This window comes from Clupea harengus, chromosome 8, assembly GCF_900700415.2.
Source record: "Clupea harengus chromosome 8, Ch_v2.0.2, whole genome shotgun sequence".
In the NCBI taxonomy this organism is placed as follows: domain Eukaryota; kingdom Metazoa; phylum Chordata; class Actinopteri; order Clupeiformes; family Clupeidae; genus Clupea; species Clupea harengus.
Window position 1 is genome coordinate 25,282,967 of NC_045159.1, and position 25,334 is coordinate 25,308,300.

The window sequence follows — 25,334 nt, forward strand, 5'->3', positions numbered from 1 at the left end:
TTACTGTGTGTACGTATGTGGTATGGGAGATGATATTCTGATTGACTGGGGAATGATATTTTTGATATCATATATATTAAAAGCGTCTTTGAGTACCTAGAAAAGCGCTGTCGAAAATTAAAGTATTATTATTATTATTATATATTGATGTCATATTTTTTATGCAGTGCTTGTCACACTGCAATTCATAATATGTTGGTTATCGGAAAAGTGAATCAAGGAGAGATTTCATCAGCTTATCCACATGTAATAATAACTTATTTCAATGCAGTGTATGCCACTCGCAGTGTACACTACAAATTTATTTTTGATGGAGATTTAAAATGAATGAACGTAAAATGAATCATTAAGACGCATCCTTTCTACCAATAACCGTATCTTATTATCCTTGTTTTATTTCATGAAGGAAAGACTTAGGCACCTGCAGGCACCTGCTGGCACCTGCCACAGTATTTGCAATACTACTGATCTCCCACTAGAGGGCAGTGTCTGTAAAGTGACCTGAAAGGACACCATGTTCTCTGTGTCATTGCACCGAAGTCAATGTGAGTTCTAAGAGTTGGATTTAACTGACCTGCTGCTACAAAAATAGATCCAATATTTTTTCAAGTCATGTACACTTTAAAGTAGATTAACTACGGGCAGGAATCACATTTTTTGTCTCAGTATTTCTCTGCAGACACAAATTGTTTTAGTTTAGTTGTCTCTTATTTTCATCTCTGTATTTTGTTTGTGTCTCTGTTGTTGAGTTGTGATATCCTGCTGCATTGAACTGTTCATCTCGAACAGCATTCAGTGTCCGTGGTGACCTCTGAGGACGTGTGTATGTGTGTGTGTGTGTGTATGTGTGTATGTGTGTGTATCCCTGTAAACGTATGTGTGTGTTTGTGTGTGTGTGTGTGTGTGTGTGTGTGAGAGAGAGAGAGAGAGAGAGAGAGAGAGAGAGAGTGATTTAGCAGTGTTGCCTGTCCACTGTGTGCTCTGTGCTTTTCAGGCAGACGGGGAAGCTTTCAATGGAGCAATAATTAGCACATGCTTACTTGGACCTAGCAGCAGAGGAAAGAGGGATCATCCTCGAGTGACCTCCACAAGGAAGGCAGTGTGTGTGAGAGGGAGTTTAAGTATAAATTACTCAAGGTAATCACTGTTGTGTAAGTGTGAAATATACTAATGTGCATGTATGGATTGCACATGTATCAGCACCTTTGTGCCTCATTGTATTACGTAAGTAATTCTATAGTATGAGAAATTATACTTACATACCCAATATACTTTTTACAATGAATATACTGACTTTACTTTACCATAGGGTATGCTCATTAAATATATATATTTTTGAATTAACTTTTGTGTCTGTGGCAGTGTATGGTGTGTGTGTGCGTGTGTGCACATGTGTGTGAGTGTCTGTGTGTGTGTGTGTGTGTGTGTGTGTGTGTGTGTGTGTGTCTGTGTGTGTGTGTGTGTGTGTATGTGTGTGTGTCTATGTGTGTGTGTGTGTGTGTCTATGTGTGTATGTGTGTCTATGTGTGTGTGTGTGTGTGTGTGTGTGTGTGTGTGTGCGTGTGTGTGTGTGTGTGTGTGTCTATGTGTGTGTGTGTGTGCCTGTCTATGTGTGTGTGTGTGTGTCTATGTGTGTGTGTGTGTGTCTATGTGCGTGTGTCTGTCTATGTGTGTGTGTGTGTGTCTAAGTGTGTGTGTGTGTCTATGTGTGTGTGTGTATGTGTGTGTGTGTCTATGTGTGTGTGTCTATGTGTGTGTGTGTGTGTGTGTCTATATGTGTGTGTGTGTGTGTGTGTGTGTGTGTGTGTGTGTGTGTGTGTGTCTATGTGTGTGTGTGCGTGAGAGCGTGCGTGCGGTCATGCGCATGGGCATTTTTTAGTGACTCTGCAGATTAGGTTTCCGAGCTAAGACAGATGATCTGTTTGTGAGGAGCCCAAGTTGTGAGGAGAAGAAGGATAGAGTTATCTCACCTTGACTGGCTGCTAGTGACACACACACACACACACACACACACACACTCGGGTAACCCTATGCCCAGGCACTGGCCACTTGCACTGAGAGAAACTAGCCATTGTCTAGCCCTGCAGTCTAGCACACTGATGAGTATGAGTGTGTCATTCCCACACCATGTCACTGCTCCCAGGCTTCAAGGCTTCTGACTCACATTACTTAGTCCACAGTATAACATGCTTTGATGCAGCAAGCATGGCTTTTAGCAGCACTTAACAACACTAATGACAACAACAGGAAGTACAGCAAACAGTGATCTCTATATATAGCATAGATGAATGTATAAATATGTGTGTGTGTTTGTGTGTGTCTGTTCATTTAATTGTACACATTTGTACATATACGTGTATACTGTGCATACTCGTACACCTTACAGGCTCCCACTCTCTCCTCTCTCCTTTTAGCTTGGAGGGTTTAGACGAGCTGGCTGCCGGGTGCTGTACTGGATTAAATTGGATCCTGTTTAGAAAGCAGCTGTTCAAAAAGGTCTAAATATTTGATGTGCTGCCCTGTTAGGATGGGAGCAGGAGAAGACGGAGGCAGAGAGAAAAAGAGAGAGAAAGAGAGAGAGAGAGAGAGAGAGAGAGAGAGAGAGAGAGAGAGAGAGGGAGAGAGAGACAGAGAGAGAGAGAGAGGCAGAGAGACAACGAGAGAGGAAGAGACTACTCATTTACCTGCTTTTAGACAGCACTCTTCCTGCTCTTTTGTGGTCCTCCCACATGGCTCTATGCCCCTTGCAGGCTTAACAGCTGCGGTGGTCCCAGGCTTGGTCTCTGGTTCAGACACAGGCTCCTCCTGCACTGGCAGTTTAAATGGGAGGCAAAGGAAGGAAACCGACGCAGGAACGACTCCTCCCTTCTCTATTTCACTTTCAAATGGAATTGTGGGGAAAGTGAGATTGTTGACTTCTGACTCTTCATGATGTACATTCGATGTATATTTTCATACCTTTTGTATTCATCTCATTCTGGAGACAGTGCTTCGGACTTTGGCCCCTTTTTTCAGAATCATACTATTCAAGCCAGTATTTATTCAAGCCACTAAAATATTAACATACAGCAGAAAATACTTTTAGCATGTATTCCAGTTCTGGAAAATACAAGCACTTGAAGACTCCAGATGCCCCAAATATCACCCGTGGACAAGTGGTGAGGGCCAATCTGACATTACTTGTTTTAGCCGAAATTTAAATCAACATCTTGCCATTTGTTTACACCTTCCCCTTGAACCCTCAAACTGTATCGGTACAATGACCAAGAAATCGAACTCTCTTTACAGTACCTAACAATGCAGTCCTCACTCCTATAGGCTCTTGTTAGTGTAAGTCCCTATATGTCTCTTAATCCATCTATGCCTACATGAAGACCACTGACCACATGAAGAGGACTATCAATATGCATAGCAGGTCATGCAGACCATTATGCAAGTCCATATCCATGAATAACTCATAGCTTTCTTGCTTCTGTGTTGTATAAATCATTTTGACCTTCATCAAAGTCAAAATTCAATAAGGTAATGCACTTCCATTATGCTGTCATACTGATACTTTAATAGAAAGCTAACACACCAGGTATTTTGATATTTAACATGCAGTTATGCTTATTATTAAAGGACTGTCTTTTTATGATGACACATATGTACATGTATGTTATGCTTTAATACAGTGATAGCATGCCATGTACACTACATTTTGTTCAATGAAAAGAGAGCTATTTGCCAGCATTGTTCAAATTGCTGAAGAGATGTGAAGAACCAAAATTGTCAACTTGCACATATGATCCTAAGTCGCTTTTACACAAATGAAGAACATGGACATGTAAAACATGTTTGAATGCCACAATGACTGCATTCTGCAACAGAGGTACTGCAAAGAAATGATTTCTAACCAGGCAGTCTTCCACTCAACTTTAGTCCTGCAAAAATCATTCCACCTGAGAGGTAAGGTTTAAGAGATACATTTTAGTTAACTAACAGTTACTAAAGTACAATTATTTTAATCTGAAGAGTGTAAAAAAAATGATGGAATATCTGTAGCAACCTATTATGTCGTTAAACGCGTGTGGTTTGAGTGGGGCAGCAATGACTGTAATTTGAATAGAGACATTTGAATGAATTTGGATATCTGCATGGCAGAGAAAAACCTGCTTGGTTGTTTAGCCTCTGAGTAAGTGACCGAGCAAAGAAATACACTCTCTATTAGTATAATGAATTTGAACAACTCAAGGCCTCCTAAAAGAAGACCTTTCTATTCTCGACTGAAAATTTTAATGCCATAAACTGCTGAAAGGGTTCTATATTCAGTTGTGTTTCCACACAAACTACCAGTTGTGTGTCTGCAGCGTGTTGGCACACACATGTATTACATACCTACAGCTGCTGCTCCAGTGATGGTGCCCACCGTCACACCTGACCAGAGGTGTAAAGTAACGAATTACTTTTACTCACGTTACTGTAATTGAGTAGTTTTTTTGTGTACTTTGTAATTTTTAAGTATTTTTTTAAATCGGTAATTTTACTTTTACTTAAGTAGATTTTGACTGAAGTATTGTACTTCGCTACATTGGAAATTACATCCGTTACTGAGTAAAAAAAAAAAAACATAGTTCAAGGCAGGAATCGCGCACCACATTGCTCACTGCAGTGGTGGATGCTGCATAGAGTGGATGATGGAGTCGATGCAAGGCGCCAGTACGGTGCCGAGTCACGAGAGATAGATATGGAGGAAGATGATAGTGCGGACTACCAACAAGCTGCGGACCACCAACAAGCTGAAGCACCGAACTTTCCGCCAGTTGAAATTAAAGAAGATGAAGAAAACCCGTGGCCACATCTCAGCAAGCAGTTTGCCTTCCAACGTAAAAGAGGCAACAGCTATATGCTGTGTAAACTGTGCCTAATCCGTCAGTCAGAACTTTCTGCTTATACAAATTCATCTTCAAATCTGCGCAAGCATGTGTTGGTAAGTACAGTATTTGTCCCTTTCCATTAGTAGTTCAGACAGCGTTTTTGTCATTTAGTTAGCTTTTAATATGCGTTTCATGGCACTAGTAGGTAGTAGCCTAATTTTGGCTAGCACTTGCAACCGACCTGAGTATGCTAACGTCGACAGCGGTCATCCAATAGACTAATAATACCATTCCTGTCTTCCATTCGTTTCAGGTCATAGAATTATTATGTTCAGTCTCTCATATTGTGTTAAAAACTGCAGATCAGTCATCAGCAATGAAATACACCACATAAACTGATATTTGGCTGCCTCCCATGCCTTGAAACAGAACAATGTGAATGCGCACACCATCGTTTTCAGACAGTTGGACAAGTCAATGTGTATATCGTTATCTGCAATTTATCACGATGTTTAGTCAGATATTGATAACGATAAGTGGTGGCTTTGCAACGTGCACGTCTTTCATGTTCATGCTAAGGGGTCCCGGTTAGCAAGAATTGAGGATTATGAATTGTGATGCATGTAGAAATAGAAAATAATGCTATAATTCTGTATACTGTAGGTCTGTCATCTCAAGTAGCTATTTATAGCTATTTCTGTGTTATGATGCACTCTTGAATCTTGATGGCAGCTCAATACTTAATTGTCAGAAATGTTGTTTGTCATTCTACAGGTCTAGTCTATGTCAGACAACATCTTGACCGGATGTTGGAGGCTGGAGCAAGTTGGACAACATTCATCAGATGAAGATGATTTATTTTCCTCAATGAAGTCCAGAAGGTCAGAAGGTACAGGGGAGTTAGAAGGGTACCTAGCCTGTGTCTCAGTCAATATGGATCTGCTGAACGCCTTTCAGAATATCAAAAAACTGTCCCTGAAACTCAATACTGGCCTACCTGCCTCGGCCGCCTGCGAGCGACTCTTCAGCTGTGCTGGATTGCTGTTCAATGCAAAGCTAGCCCGGATGAACTCTACTCATCTTGAAAATCAGCTGCTGCTCAAACTCAACAAGAAGTTTGTAGACTAATGCTCTAAAGGTGGACACAAGTAAAGTAACCAAAGTTTAAGTGGGGCAGCGGTATTTTAACTTTTTATTTTAGCTGTCATGTCTTGACATGTCCTCCCAAAAGTTCTTAAATGTTGTGTTGACATGTTTAATGTTTGACATGTTTAATGTCATTGCACTTATATTTCTAAAGATTCTCCTTTAATAAAAAATAACTAGTTTTTGTATTGGATTTATGACCCCTTGTCCTTTTTTGCACTATATAGGAGCGGCCCCCATCAAGTTGTTGAAAGTAACTAAGTAACTTTTACTTAAAGTACATTTTAAATGAACTACTTTTTACTTTTACTTGAGTAGATTTTTAGATGGGTAATTTTACTTGTACTTAAGTAAAATTTCATCAAAGTAATTGTACTTTTACTTGAGTACAACATTTCAGTACTTTTTACACCTCTGCACCTGACACAAAACCAGGGTGTGGAGCCTCACTTGAACACTGCTGGTTAGTGTCAGTGGCGTTCTGTTGGGGTGACGATGGTGAAACTCCTGAATTTGTGGTACTTTTTGCCGAAGGGGATGTTTGAGCCTCACCTGGCCAGGATTCAGAGCTCACAGAAGTAAAGTCTGTTGAGACTGGGCCACTCACTGACATCTTTGTCTTGAAAACAAATAGAATCCCTGTTCGACAGAGAAGCATGAAAGTAAAACTGAATTTTCATTGCATTGCATTAAGAAACATTAAAGGTAACTCTTCAAGGAAATACACACAGTACCCATTACAAATAGAAGATGGAGTCTATCCCTGTTTGCGGTCATGGTCCCAGTTGAAGGAGATTACAAAAAAATCCTAGGTCTTCAGCTTGTCTCCTTTCACACGGGCATGCATTTGAGCAAAAGAGTGTCACAGCAAAAAAAAAGAAAGAAGAATGGAACAGCAAACAAGCTTCGAGTGTGATTAAAAATACTGTATCACACTGAATTCTTTAAATGAGTTGACTTAATCCTCCTTACCTCCTTGAAGAGATTCGAAAGAAGTAAACCTGATGTGAAATGTTTCATAAAACATTTGTAAATTGACAAAAATAATTTCAATATATTTTATTTACAAAGAAAACGTTTTCTATTGACCACGTAACTACCTCACAGAGCCAATGTTGTTCGCTAGTAGTCTCTTCAGTACATCTTCTCAAGTGTGTTCACAGGCTCACTGGTCCTTTTGTATTCAAATACAGATACAAATACAAATCATAAACAACACAGTGAAACCTAAACAGATAGTACTTACACAAGGGGTGCCATAAAACCTCTCCCTCTGTATAACTTCCCTTATGAGCATGTTTTCCATATGTACAGAGACAATCCAGAGATAATATGGACATCTCTGGACACTGTCAAGACGAATGCTCTGTCAGAGGTACAAATTCAATGGTAGAATGTTGGAATTCAAGACAGTGCCTGCTAAGCCATAATTGATACCCCAAACATAGGTAACATAAGTAACAGTAGGCTATTTATATATCCTCACAATAGAGGTGATATGAAAAATGTGCATTGTGTGTAAGATTCTGTTGGTATGTGTATCAATATATGTACTGATATATGTGAATCACATATATGGAGAATCCAGTCAATATATTTGTATTGGGAATTAAATATGTTATGGCTGATCACCAGAGAGGAGGCAGCCATCTTGGCTGTATTCCAGGAAAATGTCCCAGAGAGAGAGAGAGAGAGAGAGAGAGAGAGAGAGAGAAATGTGACTGGTTAGTCAAATGAGGTGTTCTAGGGTGAGTGGGAGGGAAGTGCAGGATTAGGGGCGCTGTTCCACAGGGCCCATAGTAGACAAAGGCTCTCCTGTATATGGAACCAGCACTGGACGACCTGAGGGTCACTAAGCCCTCACACCACAGGCTTCCACCACTCAGTGAGCATGGTGTTACAGCAATGTCCACACAACTCACATACACACACACAAGCCAAACTTGCCACCGCTTCTGTTCTAGGTGCGCCCTAAAATGGGTTAAGTCAGGAATGTCTGCAGTTATTAACAATGAAACTAGCTGACAGGACAGCAATTTATTTTTGGGGAAAGATTGACAAATTGCATCAGTGTGTGTGTGGGTTAGTAGTTTCCAAATGAACAGAATGAACAGATTTTTGTCTCATTTGCCTAATTATTTCATGTACAGGGAAACTGTCATTAACTCCCTTTGAAAGTTAACAATTGTCAGCACTCGGTCAAGTGCTGAAGAATATTTGAGACATTATTTTTGAAATATGCTCTCATTTCACCAAGTTGAAGATGCGCTATTGTACAGGATAACCACGTCGGATAATGTTAATATGTGAATGAATTTACATGAAATAGCTTGTAAGAAAAATGGTTTTAAATGGGGGGATAGTGTGAATGTCACTCATTTAGATTTAGTAATGCCTAGAGGGCGCTGTCCTGCAAAATGATAGGCGCCTTTTCCCAAAGTTGAGGCTGTAGCATTGCACAGGAATTAAGAATGCTTGCCGAGCTATGGATGAATGCTAGTGTTATCCATAAACTTGCCCTTACGAGAAAAATATTCATTTGAATAGGCGTATCACTTCTATTTGGCTATCTGTATAGGGGACTGCAAGGAAAAACACATTGTGTAATGACATTTGTAATGCTGGATTTCTTATTTTGTAATCCTATGCGATGTAGCTAGCTAGTTGGCTAGCTTGTTTGTTGGCCACCGGCTTTGCGCCAGGAGTAAAGACCAATCAATCGCGGGCTGCCTTCACCGCTAGTTTTTGTGTACCGAGTACTGCTGCTGAGGCAAGGGAAAACGCGCAGCGGTCACCGGTGACTGGACCTGGTGGCGTGAGAACAACGTTAGCTAATGCAGTCAAGTGTATACAGCAATTTCCAGTCACCGGTAGTGAAACGAGGTGTTTAAATTACGCCGCCGAAGGTCGACCCAGATTATAATTATAGATATATCTTCGTAGCTAGCCGGACAAGTGCTGCGCAAGGATGTTGCAAGTGCTTGGCTGCGGCGTCGTGGTTTTTCCAGGTCTGTTCTTCCTTTTTCGAAAAGTGCTACCGTCCATTTACAAACATTGGACTGATGCTGACGTTGTTCTTGTTAGTGAGAGGTGAGTATTTTTTTTATCCTATATGAACGTTACTCGGTTTTCAAATCACATTGCCAATAATCCTTCCTAACGGATCAGTACCCGTTATTTGCTGGGAAGGAAGGGAACGGCCTCATGGTTTAGCCAAGTTAGGCTGAGAAGTGGATTTTTCGGTAACCTAGCTTAAACGAATTTGCGAAAAAACGTTAGCTAACGTAACCTAAATAACTTGACGTTTCATCTCACTAACGAACATTCAACATTGGTGTCACAAGGGTATGCTAGCTCAGCGCTCGCCCGTGAAACGATAACGCTGTTACATTAAGTAGCTAACAGTTTAGCTGACCCGTTGCTGTGGTTTTCTAACATAACTTTAATTGACTTGGCTTGTTTATGTGTAGGATAAGATTCCATAAAAAGACTACTCGGAACTTGCTGTTTAGAGTAGAGGTATCCTCAGAAAGAGAAAGTTATGTTGGATGCTCTCGTTGATGCTCATTTCTAACGTTGCTTATCTGGTGGTTAGCGTAACATATATTATCTCTTCAAACATAGACGTTTAACGTTGCTCAGTAAAGCAGCTCAAATTATAACAGGTGACTTACAAAGAAAGTTAACCACTCTCTTACCAAGGCAAGGGTTATATAATTGTAGTGTAGTTTGTATAATTGTAGTGTCACATTTCACGTTAACGATATGTTACTAGGTTGCGAGATTCCTGCAAAGCTAACTTGATTTTGAATTCGGGTGCAGCCAGCCATTTACAAAATACAGTAAAGTCGAAGACTAACGATCTAACGATAGAACCTATTAGCTTCACTTGACAAAACGTTGGCCATGCTACATCAATGTCACTAGGTCAGCATATCAGCGTGACGTTATTAAGCAAAAAATATCTGACTTGTAAGTTATTTTGAACAGCACGTTCTGAACAGAGGGTATAGATAAGACAAGTCACATTATTGCACTCAAATAATTGTGCATATACAATACATATGATGTTATGAGTTCACTGTATTTTAACAAACACGCCGCATGTCATTCTCATTGGTCGCTATCCTTCACGTGACTCAGAGCTAAACTGCTTGGGTGTTTTTCTGTCCTGTGGTGCTTTCATCTATCGAAAGCCGACAACCAGCCTGTGTCAAACTGATATAAGGTCTGCCCAGAATCGCCTCCGCTGAAGGATAATGGAGTTATTGAATCGTTCGCCGATTTCCCGGCCAGCGGCCATAGACCATGAGTAGAGCAGTCCAAATCGGTATTCTGACTATAGACGTTATCTGCTGCAAGTCAGTCGCCGGTCTAGGGTATATTTTCCCCATAAGCTGATAGGCTCAAGGCTACAAATAAAACCTCAATTACGTTGTTTCAAGCTTAAGTTATCAGGGACATGACATTGCAGGGCAGTCATTAGGGCCTCACCATTCTGTTTTCTCGAGTGCCTTGAGATGAGACCATAGACTGTTCCTGATAATGTGGCACATATCAGTATGTCGTAGGCTTACTCTATTGAACCTGTGGTTAGGCCACGTACCTCTAAATTATTGGCTAGGCTGGACTTTGTCCATGCTGAGCTCCCCCTCTGTTATCACCTGTACCCTGACCACTGAACCTGTGGACCACTGAAAAAGAGCACTGTTAGGTAGATTCAATCAGTGCTGATCGTTTACTGTGTACTTATCTTTCATTGCGAGCAGTCCACGGACTTCACAGCAATGTGTGATAAGAGTATATGAATTCGTCTGCATTGGATGGGAATGCATGAAAAGCGTCTGGAGAGAAAACAAGACGGTCACGTCCTTTGAATTCAGCTAGGAAATGTGTCAAAGTAGTGTTAATGAGAGATCACTCTGCATGGTCATCATTACCATAGTTAAGTAAAGGCTATTTTTCAGTCCCTGCAGGATTGTGTGTGTGTGTGTGTGCATGCATGCATGCATGCATGCGTGCATTCATGCATGCACCTAGATGCAAGTGTTTGTGTGTGGGCAAGTGGATGAGGTATTCTGAGCTTTTTGTCTGCTCTCAAGTGTTTTGTTGATGTTTCGCCCTCAACTCCCCTCTGAATCCCGCCTGTGTCGTCACTCTGGCTCCTGCTCCGGGCACTGGCCAGAGCACGCAGTGGAGTGTAGCTCCGCGCTGAGCTGCACACTCCATTAACCCCGAAGACGAAGGCTGAGCTCCGGATGAGCCAGCCAGTTTCCCCAACACATTTCAGCCCCACTGAGTAATGGGGCAAAAAAAACAGGCCAAGTCCATCTAACATGGCGGATCGAGGTTACCCTCCACTGCTGGGCCAAGATGAGGGAAGTGTGTGTGTGTGTCTGTGCTTGTGTACCATGTGTACTATGTTTGTGTATGCTAGGAATACAACGGTACAGTGGGCCCACGGTTCGGTATGTATCATGGTTTTTGGGCCATGGTAATGGTGCGGTTTCTGTATCTTTGTATTTAAGTAAAAAAATAAAACCACCCTTTAAACAATGAACTATTTATTTTTGCCTATAGACAAATAAAAGTTTCTATTAAGACAAATGGCAGCATGACTGACTAGGTCTGGTTTCTGTCTACTACAGCGAGGTATCTTTCACTTGCTCTGGAGGTCCAACTATAAGTGGAACGAACTAGATGGGGTGTCTGTGAATTTGTTTCCAATTTCTCTCTGTGATTCATAGAACTTTGCTGCTGAAATGTGTGCGGGAGGGGGACATTGTAACGTGGTTAATTTTTTTCCATCAAGAGACGATCCTGAGTCAATAACTGCCGAATAGGGCTGTAAATCTTTGGCTATGAATCCTCCCTCTGCTTTCATTATTACCACCAAGGTGTTGTTTGTTTGTAAATGTATGAGATTGTTAATCTGTAAGAAAGATTATGCACATTTTAGGGCAGATCTGACTCACGGGGTGGCTCAATGATGTAGTTTCACTTTTGCTAAGGTGTGAGAAGGCATTTGGCGGAGGTCTGCCCTCTCCCACTGCCCTGTGTCTTTGTTTTTTATTTGTCACAAATCGTTGTTAAAAGGCAACAGCAAGATATTTTTTGTGTTTTCACTAACGAGTGGACTCTCCTTGCTCCACCTGGGATATGGCATGTGATGGCTACGTAAATGAGACTGTCTCAGACACCATGTTAGAATTGTACCCACTTGAGTAGCCAACAGTGGTAAAGTAATGCTTGCAGACTGTATTTTTTTTGTTTACGGTCTTCTTACCCTCGTCCTTGTATTGAACGCTGAATCCAAAATGTTCCCACACAGCGGATTTGAAAGACAGCGGTGCCTCTTCAAATTTCCTACTTTCTGTCTACCTAGCGTTCGCCATTGTCAAATTGGAGTTCGGATAACTCCAGTTTTTTGTTTCCCCTCTCTTCTCCAGCTCCTATCTGCATACATAGGGCTGATAGGCTCCAGTGATGTTCCTTGGGATCTGAATGTACAAGATGTCTGCAGTGCAATAAGCAAGTTTTGGAAATTAAATGAAAATCACCACGGTTCACGTGTGCGTATTGAGCTGCAGTGGGCCTACCGGACAGTTCAACACAGCACTGTGTATCGGTACATCCCTAGTGTATGTACTGCGTGTATGCATGCATGCGTGAGTATGGGGTACGGGGGGGGGGGGACAAAACAAAACAAAACAAAACAAAACAAAGGCAACCTTTTCCTCTCCCGTCCGATTCCCCCTTCTGTTCCTCGCCCAACTCAAGGGAAGAGCGCGGACACAAAGAGGGGGTTGTGTAAATCTGGGTCTTGTGACAGTGTTCCAGTGGGCCGGGACCGCTTAACCAGGGGGCTAACTCAAGCGTGAGCTGACAGGCCAGGCTCACGTGACCACCGTTGTCATGCCCTAGGAAGCACCAGCTAGCACGGTTTGCAGCGTAGGCCACTTGACAGTCTCTGGGAGTTTGCATCACTTCACCGGCCTCAAAACACTTGTCAACCTTTTCAAGTAGACTTCAGCCCCCTCAAGGAACTTTCTGCTAAAGGATTGTACAGTAAAAATGTCCTGCTGAAAGAGGCATGGATGGATGGATGGATGGATGTTAATTTAAAACACCAGTGTAATAAGAGTCTTAGGTACTGCATAACTGCAATCTGTAATTCATTGCTGTAGAATATCCCTCTGATGTTCTTTGTTGGTTATGGCACGGGGACATTCTTATAGTCCATAAAAGGACAAAGGGTAAACTCTCGCTGAGGCACAGGGGGGGTGATGCAATGTAATTAAGTCTAAGCATTTGCTAAATCGCCTATCGTAATGCCCATGCTGGCTAGGGGCCTGTGAAAGCCCTAACCATAATGTCGGCTGGATATTATATCATCATATTTCAGAATCACTTAACACCTTCCAGGGTTTCTCTTTGTGTTTTGTCTGTTTATTGTATCAGCTCTTGACCGTGCGTGCGTGCGGCAGGCTTTTACCTGAAGGAGGCCGCATTGCTTCCGTCTGTTCAAGGGTTAAACCATCTGGTAATTTTGACATTTGGCCAGCAGGTACCCACAGCGGGGTCTGCGTACAGATATAGTTCCACGACTCTGTGAGTCATTCTGGAATCTCTGTGTTCTCTTCCTTCTCAGGCTGGTGTCCTCTGTCCATGCCATCATGGCCACCACCGCCGGGGCGATCGTGGTGGCCACATGCGGAGGCAATGTGATCAATGACCGGTAAGTACCGTAACCCCGCGTCCTAAACACTTGAGTTCACAAACCAGCATGACTTGCAGTTAGGGTTGGGGTTAATCCTACAGAGGAAAAAAAAAAAAAAAATTGCCTCCTGCCATTCCTGCATCTCTTAAGATTCTCACCAAGTCCTGTTTGTTGCTAAACCCACTAACAGTTTGATTTGTGTAGTTGATTTAGTCAGAATGGGAATTTTGAATATAAGTTGAAAGTAGTTTTACCTCACCATTGCGCCCTACAGCATGGCATGTTTCCATAGAGGGCATTTGTGACTCGTCTTAGTGTAGATCTGCTTCATGCTAATGCCGGATCTCCTGCTCGGGCAGCCACTAGAGAGGTAATTATGTCTGTTAGCCTCTCCAGATGGTTGGCCTTTTTAGATCCACCTTCACTCTAGCTCCACATCTGTTCACACCCCGCCCCGTCCCGTCCTCTCCCCGAAGGACGCTGTGGTGCGATGTGATCCAGCCCTAGTGTGCCAGCTGTTCCTCCCCAGCAGTACATCCCCACACCACCCCCCCCCATCCCTCCCCCTCTCTCACTGCATTAGAACCTGTGATGGTGTGACCTGCTACCTGGCCGTCAGGGACAGGTTGCAGCAGGACAGTGTAATGGAGTAATCCACCCCCCCCCCCCCCCCCCCCCCCCCCCTTAGGGGCTTGCCAGGAGGGCCCCGGCAAAACTCCCAGCAGCCTCGGTAATCCGCCCCCTGAGGCTTAGCGCCGGGCCTGAGCGCGTGAGCAGACATGATCCTGAGCATTGGGTGGGGGCAAAGAGCCACAGTGTAGGGCCAACGGGACCAGGCTCTGCGACAGGGGACAGGGGACAGGGGGTGGCCATCTTTTGCAGTCTGGTAGTTTTGAGGTCAATGTGTTCTTCGAAATATGGTTGTTGGTATGGCCATTGAATATTTCAGTCTTGTGAAAATGAAGTACCCGTATGTAATTCTTCCAGGTCAAGAATTGGTAACCATATGTGCGCAGTGTAGCTGTTCAGAATGAATTGAATGTGATGGCTTTCTTTAGGTGTGTGTGTGTGCACACACGTACACAGTGACTGATCTCCAGACATACAATGGAAGCTAAATTATCCTGTGCTTTCAGTGTGCTTGTGCTTGTATAACCCACCTCCTAACTCACACACACACACACACACACACACAACACAACACACAAATGCACAACTAGGTAACAGCCATATCAGTGGCTCAGATAAAAGTTACCTCTCGCTGAGATGGGGGTGAGGGTAATTACTAAAATACCATGAAGTATTGTGGTTCATGCTTAATTACCAGTCAAACAAGAATAACGGCATGTTGCGAATTCATGCTGATTCAGTCATGCCCATACTGATACTCAGGATTCGGTACGGGACCGAATTTAGTCCACGTGATCAGAGAATTTAGTGAGCTTGACTGGAGAGGACCCAGTATACCTACAGAAGCAGTGATGGTCATGTTATTTCAGAGCATGATGTAAGCCTTATGACCCTATCGAGTCTCCTCAGTGTCATTCTCAGCAGTTTTCTTTCCCTTCTTTCTTTCTTTCTTTCTTTCTTTCCTTTTCTTTCTTTCTTTCTTTCTTCTTCTCTTCTTTCTCTCAGGCATTGGCTTGCCACCTATTTTGTCATCTGGTATGGCGTGCCCTACATGGCGTATGACATCTTCGCCATGTACCTCAGCCACTACTACCGCTTCCGGGTCAAGGGTCACGAGGAGTACAAGAAGCACTCATGGAGGACGGTCCACTCGTTCGTGCGCCGGGAGTTCCTGCTGGTCCTTCACCACATCGCCCTGCTGACAGTCCTGCTGCCGGTCACGCTGGTGAGAGAGAGAGAGAGAGAGAGAGAGAGAGAGAGAGAGAGAGAGAGAGAGAGAGAGAGAGAGAGAGAGAGAGAGAGAGAGAGAGAGAGAGAGAGAGAGAGAGAGAGAGAGAGAGAGAGAGAGAGAGAGAGAGAGAGAGAGAGAGAGAGAGAGAGAGAGAGAGAGAGAGAGAGGGATGGGGAAATGGAGCAAGATGGCGACAGGGAGAGCACTTTCCCTTCCCCTCTTCTGCATGCTCTCGTGTCTGGCTGGTTATGGCCATTATGCCGATCCGTCAACACCACTCATTAGACACACTGACACGTGCTGGCCTACGTAAGCCAGTGAGGGTGTGTTATCAATCTCATGCACACACACAAACACACACACACATGCGCTGCAGCTAATATTTCAGTCCATGGGAGGCAGGTGGTTTGGAAACCTGGCCCCGTGTTTTGTGGGCCTGTCACTGGCGGTGGTGATATGAGATCACCTTACCCACGCCTCTATTATTCAGGGCCAGCTGCTGCACTGATACACCACGCCGCCTTGACATGGCCTTTTGTGTCCCTCCCACACACTCGGATAACACACACACACACACACACACACACACACACAACTAGGTAACAGCCATATCAGTGGCTCAGATAAAAGTTACCTCTCGCTGAGATGGGGGTGAGGGTAATTACTAAAATACCATGATGGGTATTGTTGTTCATGCTTAATTACCAGTCAAACAAGAACAACGGCATGTTGCGAATTCATGCTGATTCAGTCATGCCCATACTGATACTCAGGATTCGGCAAAGGACCTTCCAATTGTGGTTGTCCCCAAATCATCCATCGCTGTGCTTGATTGGCCAGCTTTGTACAGAGGCCAGTTTGATAGTTCATTAGCTAGTAATAACACCATATAAGTTTCATAAGTACAAATGCAGGTCAATATGAACTAATTACTATTATTAAGAGCTAAAGTAAATAAACCCGAATGACAGTGAGTTAAGGTTCAGTTGACCTCTCGTATCCCTCATCCTGTCTCTCAGACAGGTGAATGGAGTTCATGTGTTCTGTCCCGGGGGGCAGATGTGTGTTTGGGACAACAGGCTGTGTAAGTACACAGTGGATGGCAGGTCATTAGCCGGCGTGCAGATGGCAGGTCTCGCTGCTCGTGTCCGTTTCATTGAACAAGCGAAGCCTCTTCGGTCCCCATCAGACTAACTGTGCTGCTGTGGCCCTGTGGCCCTGTGGCCCTGTGGCCCTGTGGCCCTGAGTGTGGCTCCCTGTGTGCTGCTGACCCAGCTTATCCTTGTGCATTATCAGGTCAATTTGGCCCCTTGTCAGTCAAGCGGGTTCGTGCGTCTTAGAGTAACCGCTCAACTGTGGGGTTGTTATCTCCCTCTCATTACAACATGTCTCTTCGTGTAATCTTTGTTTGGGGCTTATCACAGTGTATTCAGAGAGTCCTGTCTGCTTGGCCTACTTGTGCTGTGGGGTGACTGTTGTCTCTGTGCTGACGATGCTGTGCTCTCTTTTCCCCGGCTCTCAGTTCCTCAGGAAAGACCAGGGAGATTACTTCATCGGCTGCCTGTTCCTCACCGAGCTCAGCACTCCGTTTGTGTCTCTGGGAAAGATACTCATCCAGGTGAGACACGCTCTAGGAACAGCTGACACTTACTGTGTACACACACCACACACACACACACACACACACACACACACACACACACACACACACACACACACACACACACACACACACACACACATATTCATGTTGGTACATAAACAACACCAGTGACCTACATGCAGCTTTGTATATGGATGAGGGATGGGTACAAACCCCTACCCGGGCACAAACCCCTACCCCCCCCCCCCCCCCCCCCCCCCCCCCCCCCCACACACACACACACACACACACACACACACACACACACACACACACACACACACACACACAATCACTCACTACTACACTCTTGCAGGTCCATGCATCTTACACAGATTCACTTCACAGGTTTTTTTACTCAGCACTCTTGCAGAAGGCATTACTGCAGCCAGAGGAAATACTCTGCCAGTCAACAGTTCCGGTTGCTTTTTAAATGATCTGTCAGTCGGCCAATGGCAAAACTGCTGGCCCCTTAAGAAAACAGTCTGGGGGCCCGCTCTGCATCTGTTGTTTTCAATTCTGCTGACTCCTGACTCAATTTAGCTTGATCAAGAGGAATCTCTCTCTCTCCCTATCTCTCCCTATCATTCTCTTGCTCTCTCCCTATCTCTCTCTCTCTCTTTCCCTATCTCTCTCTCTCTCCCTCCCTATCTCTCTCTCTCCCTATCTCTCCCTATCATTCTCTTGCTCTCTCCCTATCTCTCTCTCTCTCTCTCTCTCTCCCTATCTCTCTCTCTCTCTCTCCCTATCTCTCTCTCTCCCCCTCTATTTCTCTCTCTCTCTCTCTCTCTCTGAGTGACTAGGCACTGTCTTGCTCAACCACACATACACTGCACCCTGGTGGTAGGTAGAGGAAACAGCGGGTTCAGTCATGACATTTGGGGCCTGTGTGGTTATCAGGATCCAGTGTCTTCTATTTACTGTGTCTAGTTTTACATGATGGCACGCTAGTTGCTCAGTTCATTTCAGAGGTTAGCAGCTAGCTCAGTGTGACCCAGTTGATGTTCACCGCATGGAATACACACATGAAAGACCAACAGAACTCAGCTAGGGTTACCTTGGTAATAATCTCTGAGCAGATGGTTTGCACAACAGTTTATATTGTATGTTGAATTCCATACTGTGTACAACCCATTTTAAAACATTATTTCTGTGACACACCAAACTGAAAATGCTGCTTTAACTCATGGATATTTGTGTCATAGTGCTGTGCACGTTACTCTTCTTTGTTATTGATCTTCCCCTTTGTTTATTATTTATGTGTCGTCCCCCTCTCTCTCTCTCTCTCTCTCTCTCTCTCTCTCTCTCTCTCTCTCTCTCTCTCTCTCTCTCTCTCTCTCTCTCTCTCTCCCTCAGCTGGGCCTCCAGGACTGCCAGGTGCACAAGGCTAACGGCGGCATGGTGTTGTTCACATTCTTCCTGTGTCGCATTGCTCTCTTCCCCTACATGTACTGGGTGTACGGCCAGCACTACGGGCTGCCCCTCTACAGCGTGCCCTTCCACCTCCCCCTCTCCGCCAACCTGGGCAACCTCTGCATCATGGCGCCGCAGGTCTACTGGTTCGTCCTGCTGTGCCGAAAGGGCTTCCGCCTCTACAGGCGCTCCCGAATCCCCGGCCCTCCGGACGCCACCGCCACCGCCGCCGCCGCCGTGGACAGCAGCGCCAAGGGAGACCAGTAAAGCCACACCTCGCACTCCTACCACCACCCACCAACTGACCAACCAACAGCACCGACAACAACAACTAGGGCACCATTTTACTACTACTGTTACAGTACAGATAGTGCTGCTACTACTACTACTTTGATCACTACTACTACTACTACTACTACTACTACTACTGCAAAGACTGGTAGGACTCTTCAGCCCCCTTCAAACCCGTCACTCGCTGTTCAGCCGAGCTCCACAGGAACAGTCTTGGGCATCAGTTCATATGCTTGGCCTCCGATTGGCTCCTCTCCTGCTTGTTGCCATGGAACTAAGGGTTAGGGGTGGGCTTGTGGTGGAGAACGCCAGATGCCTCCCCGCACGATGGAAACAGGCGGAGCAACAGCACTGGATGGCACCTCCTCTTTTGTCAGGAGCCACGTCCAGAAGTAACTGTGCACCCCTTGGTAAAAAGAGAACCCCCCCCTCTCCCACACCGGTGAACTACTGATTGAAGAGTCCGTTTCAGTTTTAGACCAGTGACTTCGGATATTGGGTATTATTGTGTTTTTGTCTTTTCCGTTGTTAGCCCAAGCCTCTGTTGGGGGATGTTTACCCTTATTCTTAACAGAAGAGTGTTTTTGATGGGAAGAGGAGTGGGTGCACTGAGTCGGTTGGCAAGAGTGTCATCATCCCCATCATTGGTTCATTCACTACATAAACCCATTAATGTGATGTAGTACACAGACATGGAATTACACACCACCACACACCTCTAGCTCTTCCTCTTCCTCTTCCTGTCCCCGCCCGTCCACAGCTACCACCCTTCAGCACTCCCCGTCTTCCTCGTTTACAGTCCAATAGTGTGTGTGTGTATGTGTGTGTTGTGTGCATGTATGCACTGCCCTGCTGTGACTGTTTACACTTCTTAACAAATTCCTTCCCCGAAACATAGTGGGGTGGGAAAGATCGCTCTCTACCTGATTTAGGTGCTTTGGATTAAGTATAGTCAGCTTCCATTAGGGGGGGGGGGGGCTCTCTTAAATAGCTGTGCAGCCTCCCGACCACAGGGGGGCGACGTGGTGTCGAACTTCATGTCTACTTCACGCACAGGTGGCATGGTCCGTGGGAGTGGGAGAGGGGGAGGGGTGTGGTTACATGGGAAGGTGTCCAGGTTGGTGTCCCAAAGGCTTCTGGGTGGTGACAGGAGGAGGTGCCAGTGTCGTCAGCACTGGAGTCAGCCGTTCAGGACACGTGAAGAAGCCCCGGGGCATTTCTATGAGCATCGGTTAGAGCAATAACATTGGCTTTTTTTTAGGGCAGAAGGGGTAGATTAACGTTCCCAGCATGCTAACAGAAGGACTGAACAGCTGCATGCTGCTCTGCAAAAAACACAAGCGCACATTTATATTTATAGGAACAGACTATATCTGACAAAAGTGAAGGCTCGGCATTGGCAGCCAGTACCCTGTGCCACTGTCGAAGCTTTTTAGCCTCAATGGACATCCGTGTCTCGTTTTGGTCACAGGATGTCCAGACAGAAAGCGCTCCTCTGCTTTGTCTTCGATGAGAGAAAAACACCAGCGCTGGCATGTCACTGTGGCCCAATCGCTGTCCTCAGATCTGTTTGAACCAGAGCGGATTTGTCCCCAAGTTGTCTGTCTTTATGAGTCTTTTTCCCCCCACTGGTGTAAAATGTCAATCGGTAAAAGGTACAAGCAGAACATGTTATGTGCTAGATGTGACCATACAATTTGTCCCCGGTTGTTGGAATGAGGTGCTCACCATTTTCATAGCTTGCATCAGAGTTTGGTGAACCGTGGGTGGGGGACCCAGACTGAAGCCAGGTTTAGCGTTAGCTTTGAACATTAGCATGGAAACTCAGTGCACACATCTTAGATGCATCATTCACAGGGCTCTCAACACATAGAATACAACAATATATTTCATATGTTTTTAGCAAATGCGTATTATAGTTTTTACTACACCTTTTATGAAACTTTGAGTAGATTCCATGAATGCTCTCACAAGCTCTTGAATTTTAAGGTATTAAATTGCTCTTAGGAACACATATAAGTCTGTTCACTGACGATATTTTAAGATGATCATATGAACATTATATTAAGAAAAACTGGACCTAAAAAGCTGCCTTCAGCTGTATATATGTGTGTGTGTGTGTGTGTGTGTGTGTGTGTGTGTATTTGTGTGCATACACATGCACCAGTGCTTGAAATCACGTGCATGTGTGTGCATTGGTCTGTGTGTGTGTGTGTGTGTGTGTGGGTCTGAGGCCTGGGAAGGCAAGCGGTCATAGACGTTGCTTTAAGCTTTCCTCTCCATGTGTGGGTAAATATTCCCTATGATTTCCTGACCTGTGAACTATGCACAGACCTCCTGTACGCAAGGCCGTATCCACAGCATCCATATGTCCCATTGTCCTTCTGTCCCCGCTACACCTCTCCTCTGAACGCTGTCAGAGTGGACACTACCTTCAGTCCCTCCGCTGAATATCTGCTCCTGGTGGTCAACCGCCGGGTGCATTAGCGGCCCATTGGCCTCCCTTTTAGTTTAGTTGGTTTGTCTCCTGAGTGGGTAGTCAGTCTGTGTTGGATCTGCTGTATGTTCCTCCTCGTCTGTGTCCCCCGTCCTCGGTCCCGTCCCGTCCCGTCCCACTGGCTTCTGTCCAGAGCGCTGCTGCATTCTGGTACGGTTGAGCTGGGCTGAATGGGCCCCTCTGAATGAGTTTACTCTGTACCCTTTTGTCTGGCGCGACAGCGGCGAACCCTCTGGAAACATTTCCCCCTCGCCCGTAGGCACTCTCATGCCACCCGTTTCCTCCACCTTTTGTCTGTGGGTTTTAGACAGTGCCCAGTTGGCAGCGAGGTGGGTGTGTGTGTGTGTGTGTGTGTGGGAGAGATGGCATTGCCAAGGGACCACGTCTCGCTACGTTGTGGGGTGGGAGGTAGAAACTACATAATTTGGGTTTGCTTGGGGCGTTGTACGCCTGTCAATTTTTGACGGGACATGTAGTCAGTCGGAGGGTGTTTTCTTTCCAAGGGAAATAACGAACAGCGGACAATGACAGGCAGACATATTGGCTTCCTCACACATGCTGATGCAGTAGGCTTGGGTCTGCTTACCCTCCGATTCTTTAACGCTGGTGGGTCACAAGCCCACAGTAGTTGGCATTACTTTCTAGGGGTCAAAGTTCAGCATGTCATTTGGAGACTTTGCACCCTGACAGAGTTGCTTCCGAGGAGTGAGATGTCATAGCATGCAAACACATATCCAGATAATCATTTTTATTGTTGTTAGAGTTATTAATTTTTTAACAGTAATATATGAAGTCTTATGTTTAGTCTCACTAGAGGCATCCTCTCTTTGCTCAGGGTTTGGTGAAGATGATGTTAACATATGTTTGTTCTCCTAGAGATTTATTTTTTGAAAAAAGTTGAAACTGTGAGTTTTAAGATGAAGAAAAAAAAACAAACCTGAAACCTAAAATACCTGGAATGACACTATAGATTATTATTTGATTTTTTTTTCCCTCTTCTGCTGTTTCCTCTTGTTTTGGATGAAAGCATTCTGACATGGCTTGTGATATTGCAGCCTTTAAGGGTTGGTAGACCAAAGATTGTCAGGCACTTTAATCAATAATAATAATAATAAAAAAAAAAAGCAAAACAAAAGTGAACAGAATTTCCAAACGAGGACAACAGCGAAGGATATCTTTTACGTTTGTACCATTTTTTTTTTTTTTTTTTAGTTCGTTTCCCTCCTATGTGTCCTCTCTGCACAGTCTCATCACCGCTGCTTCTACGTGCGTCAAACCAGAACTCCCTACAGGAGTCCAAGGTCTTACGTCTTATCAGAAAGAAATGGAATGGCAGCGGTGAATGGGGACCTGTTGCCCCTGTGCGATTTGACTACTAGACCTTTTACACATATCTAGATCAGGCTGGATCCTATCATTCCTTGGAGTCGCTTTGGGGCTGCAAGTGATTCTGCTTTTTGAGGCTGGATGAAAGAAGAACGCAATAGCGAAGCTAAACTATTCAAACAGAGATACTGGAGACGACCACTTATACAAAGTTACGCACACAACGTGTCCTGTGTTGTCCAGATTGGTGCTGAAACTCTGGACAGTGAACCAAAATTAGAATCCAGTGCCTTGTGTTAAATCTCTTCATATTACCCACACAAGCGCGGCACAAACCAGAGTGATTCAGCAGGCAGTGTTTACAGGTTGTAGCTGCGTTTCTATACTTACTTGAGATGAGATTTCTTGGGCAGTTTACTGTGTACCTGCAAAAGAAGACCATGATCAGATCTATACTTGTTGACAACTTAAATTGTGTTTACAAGCATTGGTGCTGAGCACTTTCACTGATCTTCATGAATTGATCACATAACTAGATCAGATAGTCTAAAATATGCTAAAGAAATCAATTATTCACACAAAATCATACATTGGTCATTAATAAGGAGTATGTAAAACTTAGTAGTGTTCCGTGTTCTTTTTTAGTAGTGTTCCGTGTTCTTTGAGTTCCCTTAAGTGCTCAACCACAATATGTATCAGAACATCTCTACATGAAGACATGCATCGTTACAATGCTTATATTGGCGTGCACAGTGAATTCCCCTGAAACATCAGACAAAAGACTTGAACTTAAGCTTCATCCTAGCAGTCATGCATCATTCTGACCACCTACAGTAGCAGCAGAGCCCCCTCACAGATATCACCCGTCACCAACATCTCTCCACTTTAAAAACATCCGGTGAATCATTTCGGCTTTGAAACATCTACGTTCAGAATTAGTTTGCAGTGTTTGATATTTGATTGATGCTGTTCAAACGAAGGCACAGGCTGTGTCCCAATTTTGCAGACTGCATTTATTTTCTTCCCCATTCTTAGTTAGTTTCCAATAAGTCTCATTGCTTTTGTTGTGTGATCTAGAAAAATAAAGACAACTGCTCTCCCAGTCCAGCTTCAGTTCCAGGAGAGTTTCTGTCCAACATGCCGTGCCATGCCACGCCACATTAACTAACAACATGAGGTGGCAAAATGGCAATAGCCGTCAAATGACGTCCTTAAAAGGGCCAGGTATTACCAAGAACACGTGCATTTGTGTTCCATCGATGTCAATTACATGCATCTCCGCAGATGATGCGAGAGAGAAGGGATAGAAAGAAGTAGAAGGGATGGTTGATGGAAAAACCTTTCCGAAGTTGGGACACAGCCTTCAGTCTGTGTTAAAGTTTTATGACTTTGGCCCCTTTTTGGTGTCACTTTTCTTGGCTGTGGTTTCTTTTGCACAGCTCAATCACAACCTTTAACACTCCCTGCCTCCTTATTTTTGATAAACGTCTGATTTTTTTCATATATTTATATATCAAATTTTGATATATACATAAAGGAGGGGTTTTCTCTTTTGTTTTGTAGTGTGATCTTTAGTTTCTCTGAAAGAGACCTGGCTATTGACTGAAACTAACCTAAACATTGAGTGAGAGGAATTTTGTTGCAACTTGTGAATCCAGACACTGTTAAGAGAAAAATAAATCTGATTGGGTGAATCCTTTTTAAATGAGTCATGCCTTCATTTTTGTGTGAAAGATATTTTCTACAAGAGAAGTTATTCAAAGATACTCTTGTGAATGGCCACAAGAGGGCAGATTGGGACACAGACCAACCATCCTGTCCTGCGTGCAAGACAAAGATGGCTGTCCAGGTATGTTTACACTTCATAACACACACACACACACACAAATTGATAGTGCGTGAATGACATAATGGACAGATTATAGATCACTACATGCTAATCTATATACCTGATCTTATGATAATTTGCTATAAGTAAATGGTACATTACAAAAGAAGAAAGTAGTCTGAATATCTACTTGCAATTTATCTGCTTTGCTAATGGGGTCTATAAAAAGTACAGTTGATAAGTGATACGTTCACAGGTATAATATGCTTACACACACATGCAACCCACCACCACTGCTTGATCAATAATTTAGACCACTTGCCATCTAGCCAAGTGTCCTTTCCAGCATGACATTGCTGTTATACCAAGATCATCTAAGTAACCACAGGATCATGGTCTTTAACCAATTGGCGTTCATCAGTCACAGAGCACTGAGAATGCATAGCTTCAGCTAACATGCTGAGCACTGAGAATGCTTAGCTTCACGCTCCTTGCCTTGATTCACTGTGTCTTGGTGTCGAGTTCAAGTCAGTGCTATAAGGGGTCATTGCAACAAGAGGGACTGCACAGGCCCAACATCAATGACCTGATTGTGGCAGTATTAAGAGCCGTGACATCACAGTGCAAACGCTGCTCTTCTATGATGCCACAATGCTGCTCTTCTATGATGTCACAATGCTAAACTTATTGATAGGGAGATCCATGCCCATGGTGGATTAACGTGCAGGCTTCAACAAAATATTGGTACATAGAT

At 44.2% G+C, this 25,334-nt stretch overlaps 1 protein-coding gene across 1 annotated transcript; it reads left to right on the forward strand.

The window, feature by feature from the left end:
* The first annotated feature begins 8,422 nt into the window (after nucleotides 1-8,422).
* Nucleotides 8,423-24,451, forward strand: tlcd3a (TLC domain containing 3A). The gene is made up of 5 exons (XM_012834807.3): nucleotides 8,423-9,092; nucleotides 13,654-13,740; nucleotides 15,358-15,577; nucleotides 17,106-17,201; nucleotides 18,582-24,451. The coding sequence occupies exons 1-5, from the start codon at nucleotides 8,971-8,973 to the stop codon at nucleotides 18,903-18,905; spliced, it is 849 nt and encodes a 282-aa protein (XP_012690261.2). The 5' UTR covers nucleotides 8,423-8,970; the 3' UTR covers nucleotides 18,906-24,451.
* The last annotated feature ends 883 nt before the right edge of the window (nucleotides 24,452-25,334 follow it).

Bases quoted from the DNA above. Each gene is read 5' to 3' on its own strand.
- tlcd3a (XM_012834807.3), top strand. From the start codon at position 8,971: ATGTTGCAAGTGCTTGGCTGCGGCGTCGTGGTTTTTCCAGGTCTGTTC. The intron at 13,741-15,357 runs GTAAGTACCGTA...TCTTTCTCTCAG, and splicing joins GGCAATGTGATCAATGACCG to GCATTGGCTTGCCACCTATT. The intron at 17,202-18,581 runs GTGAGACACGCT...TCTCTCCCTCAG, and splicing joins TGGGAAAGATACTCATCCAG to CTGGGCCTCCAGGACTGCCA.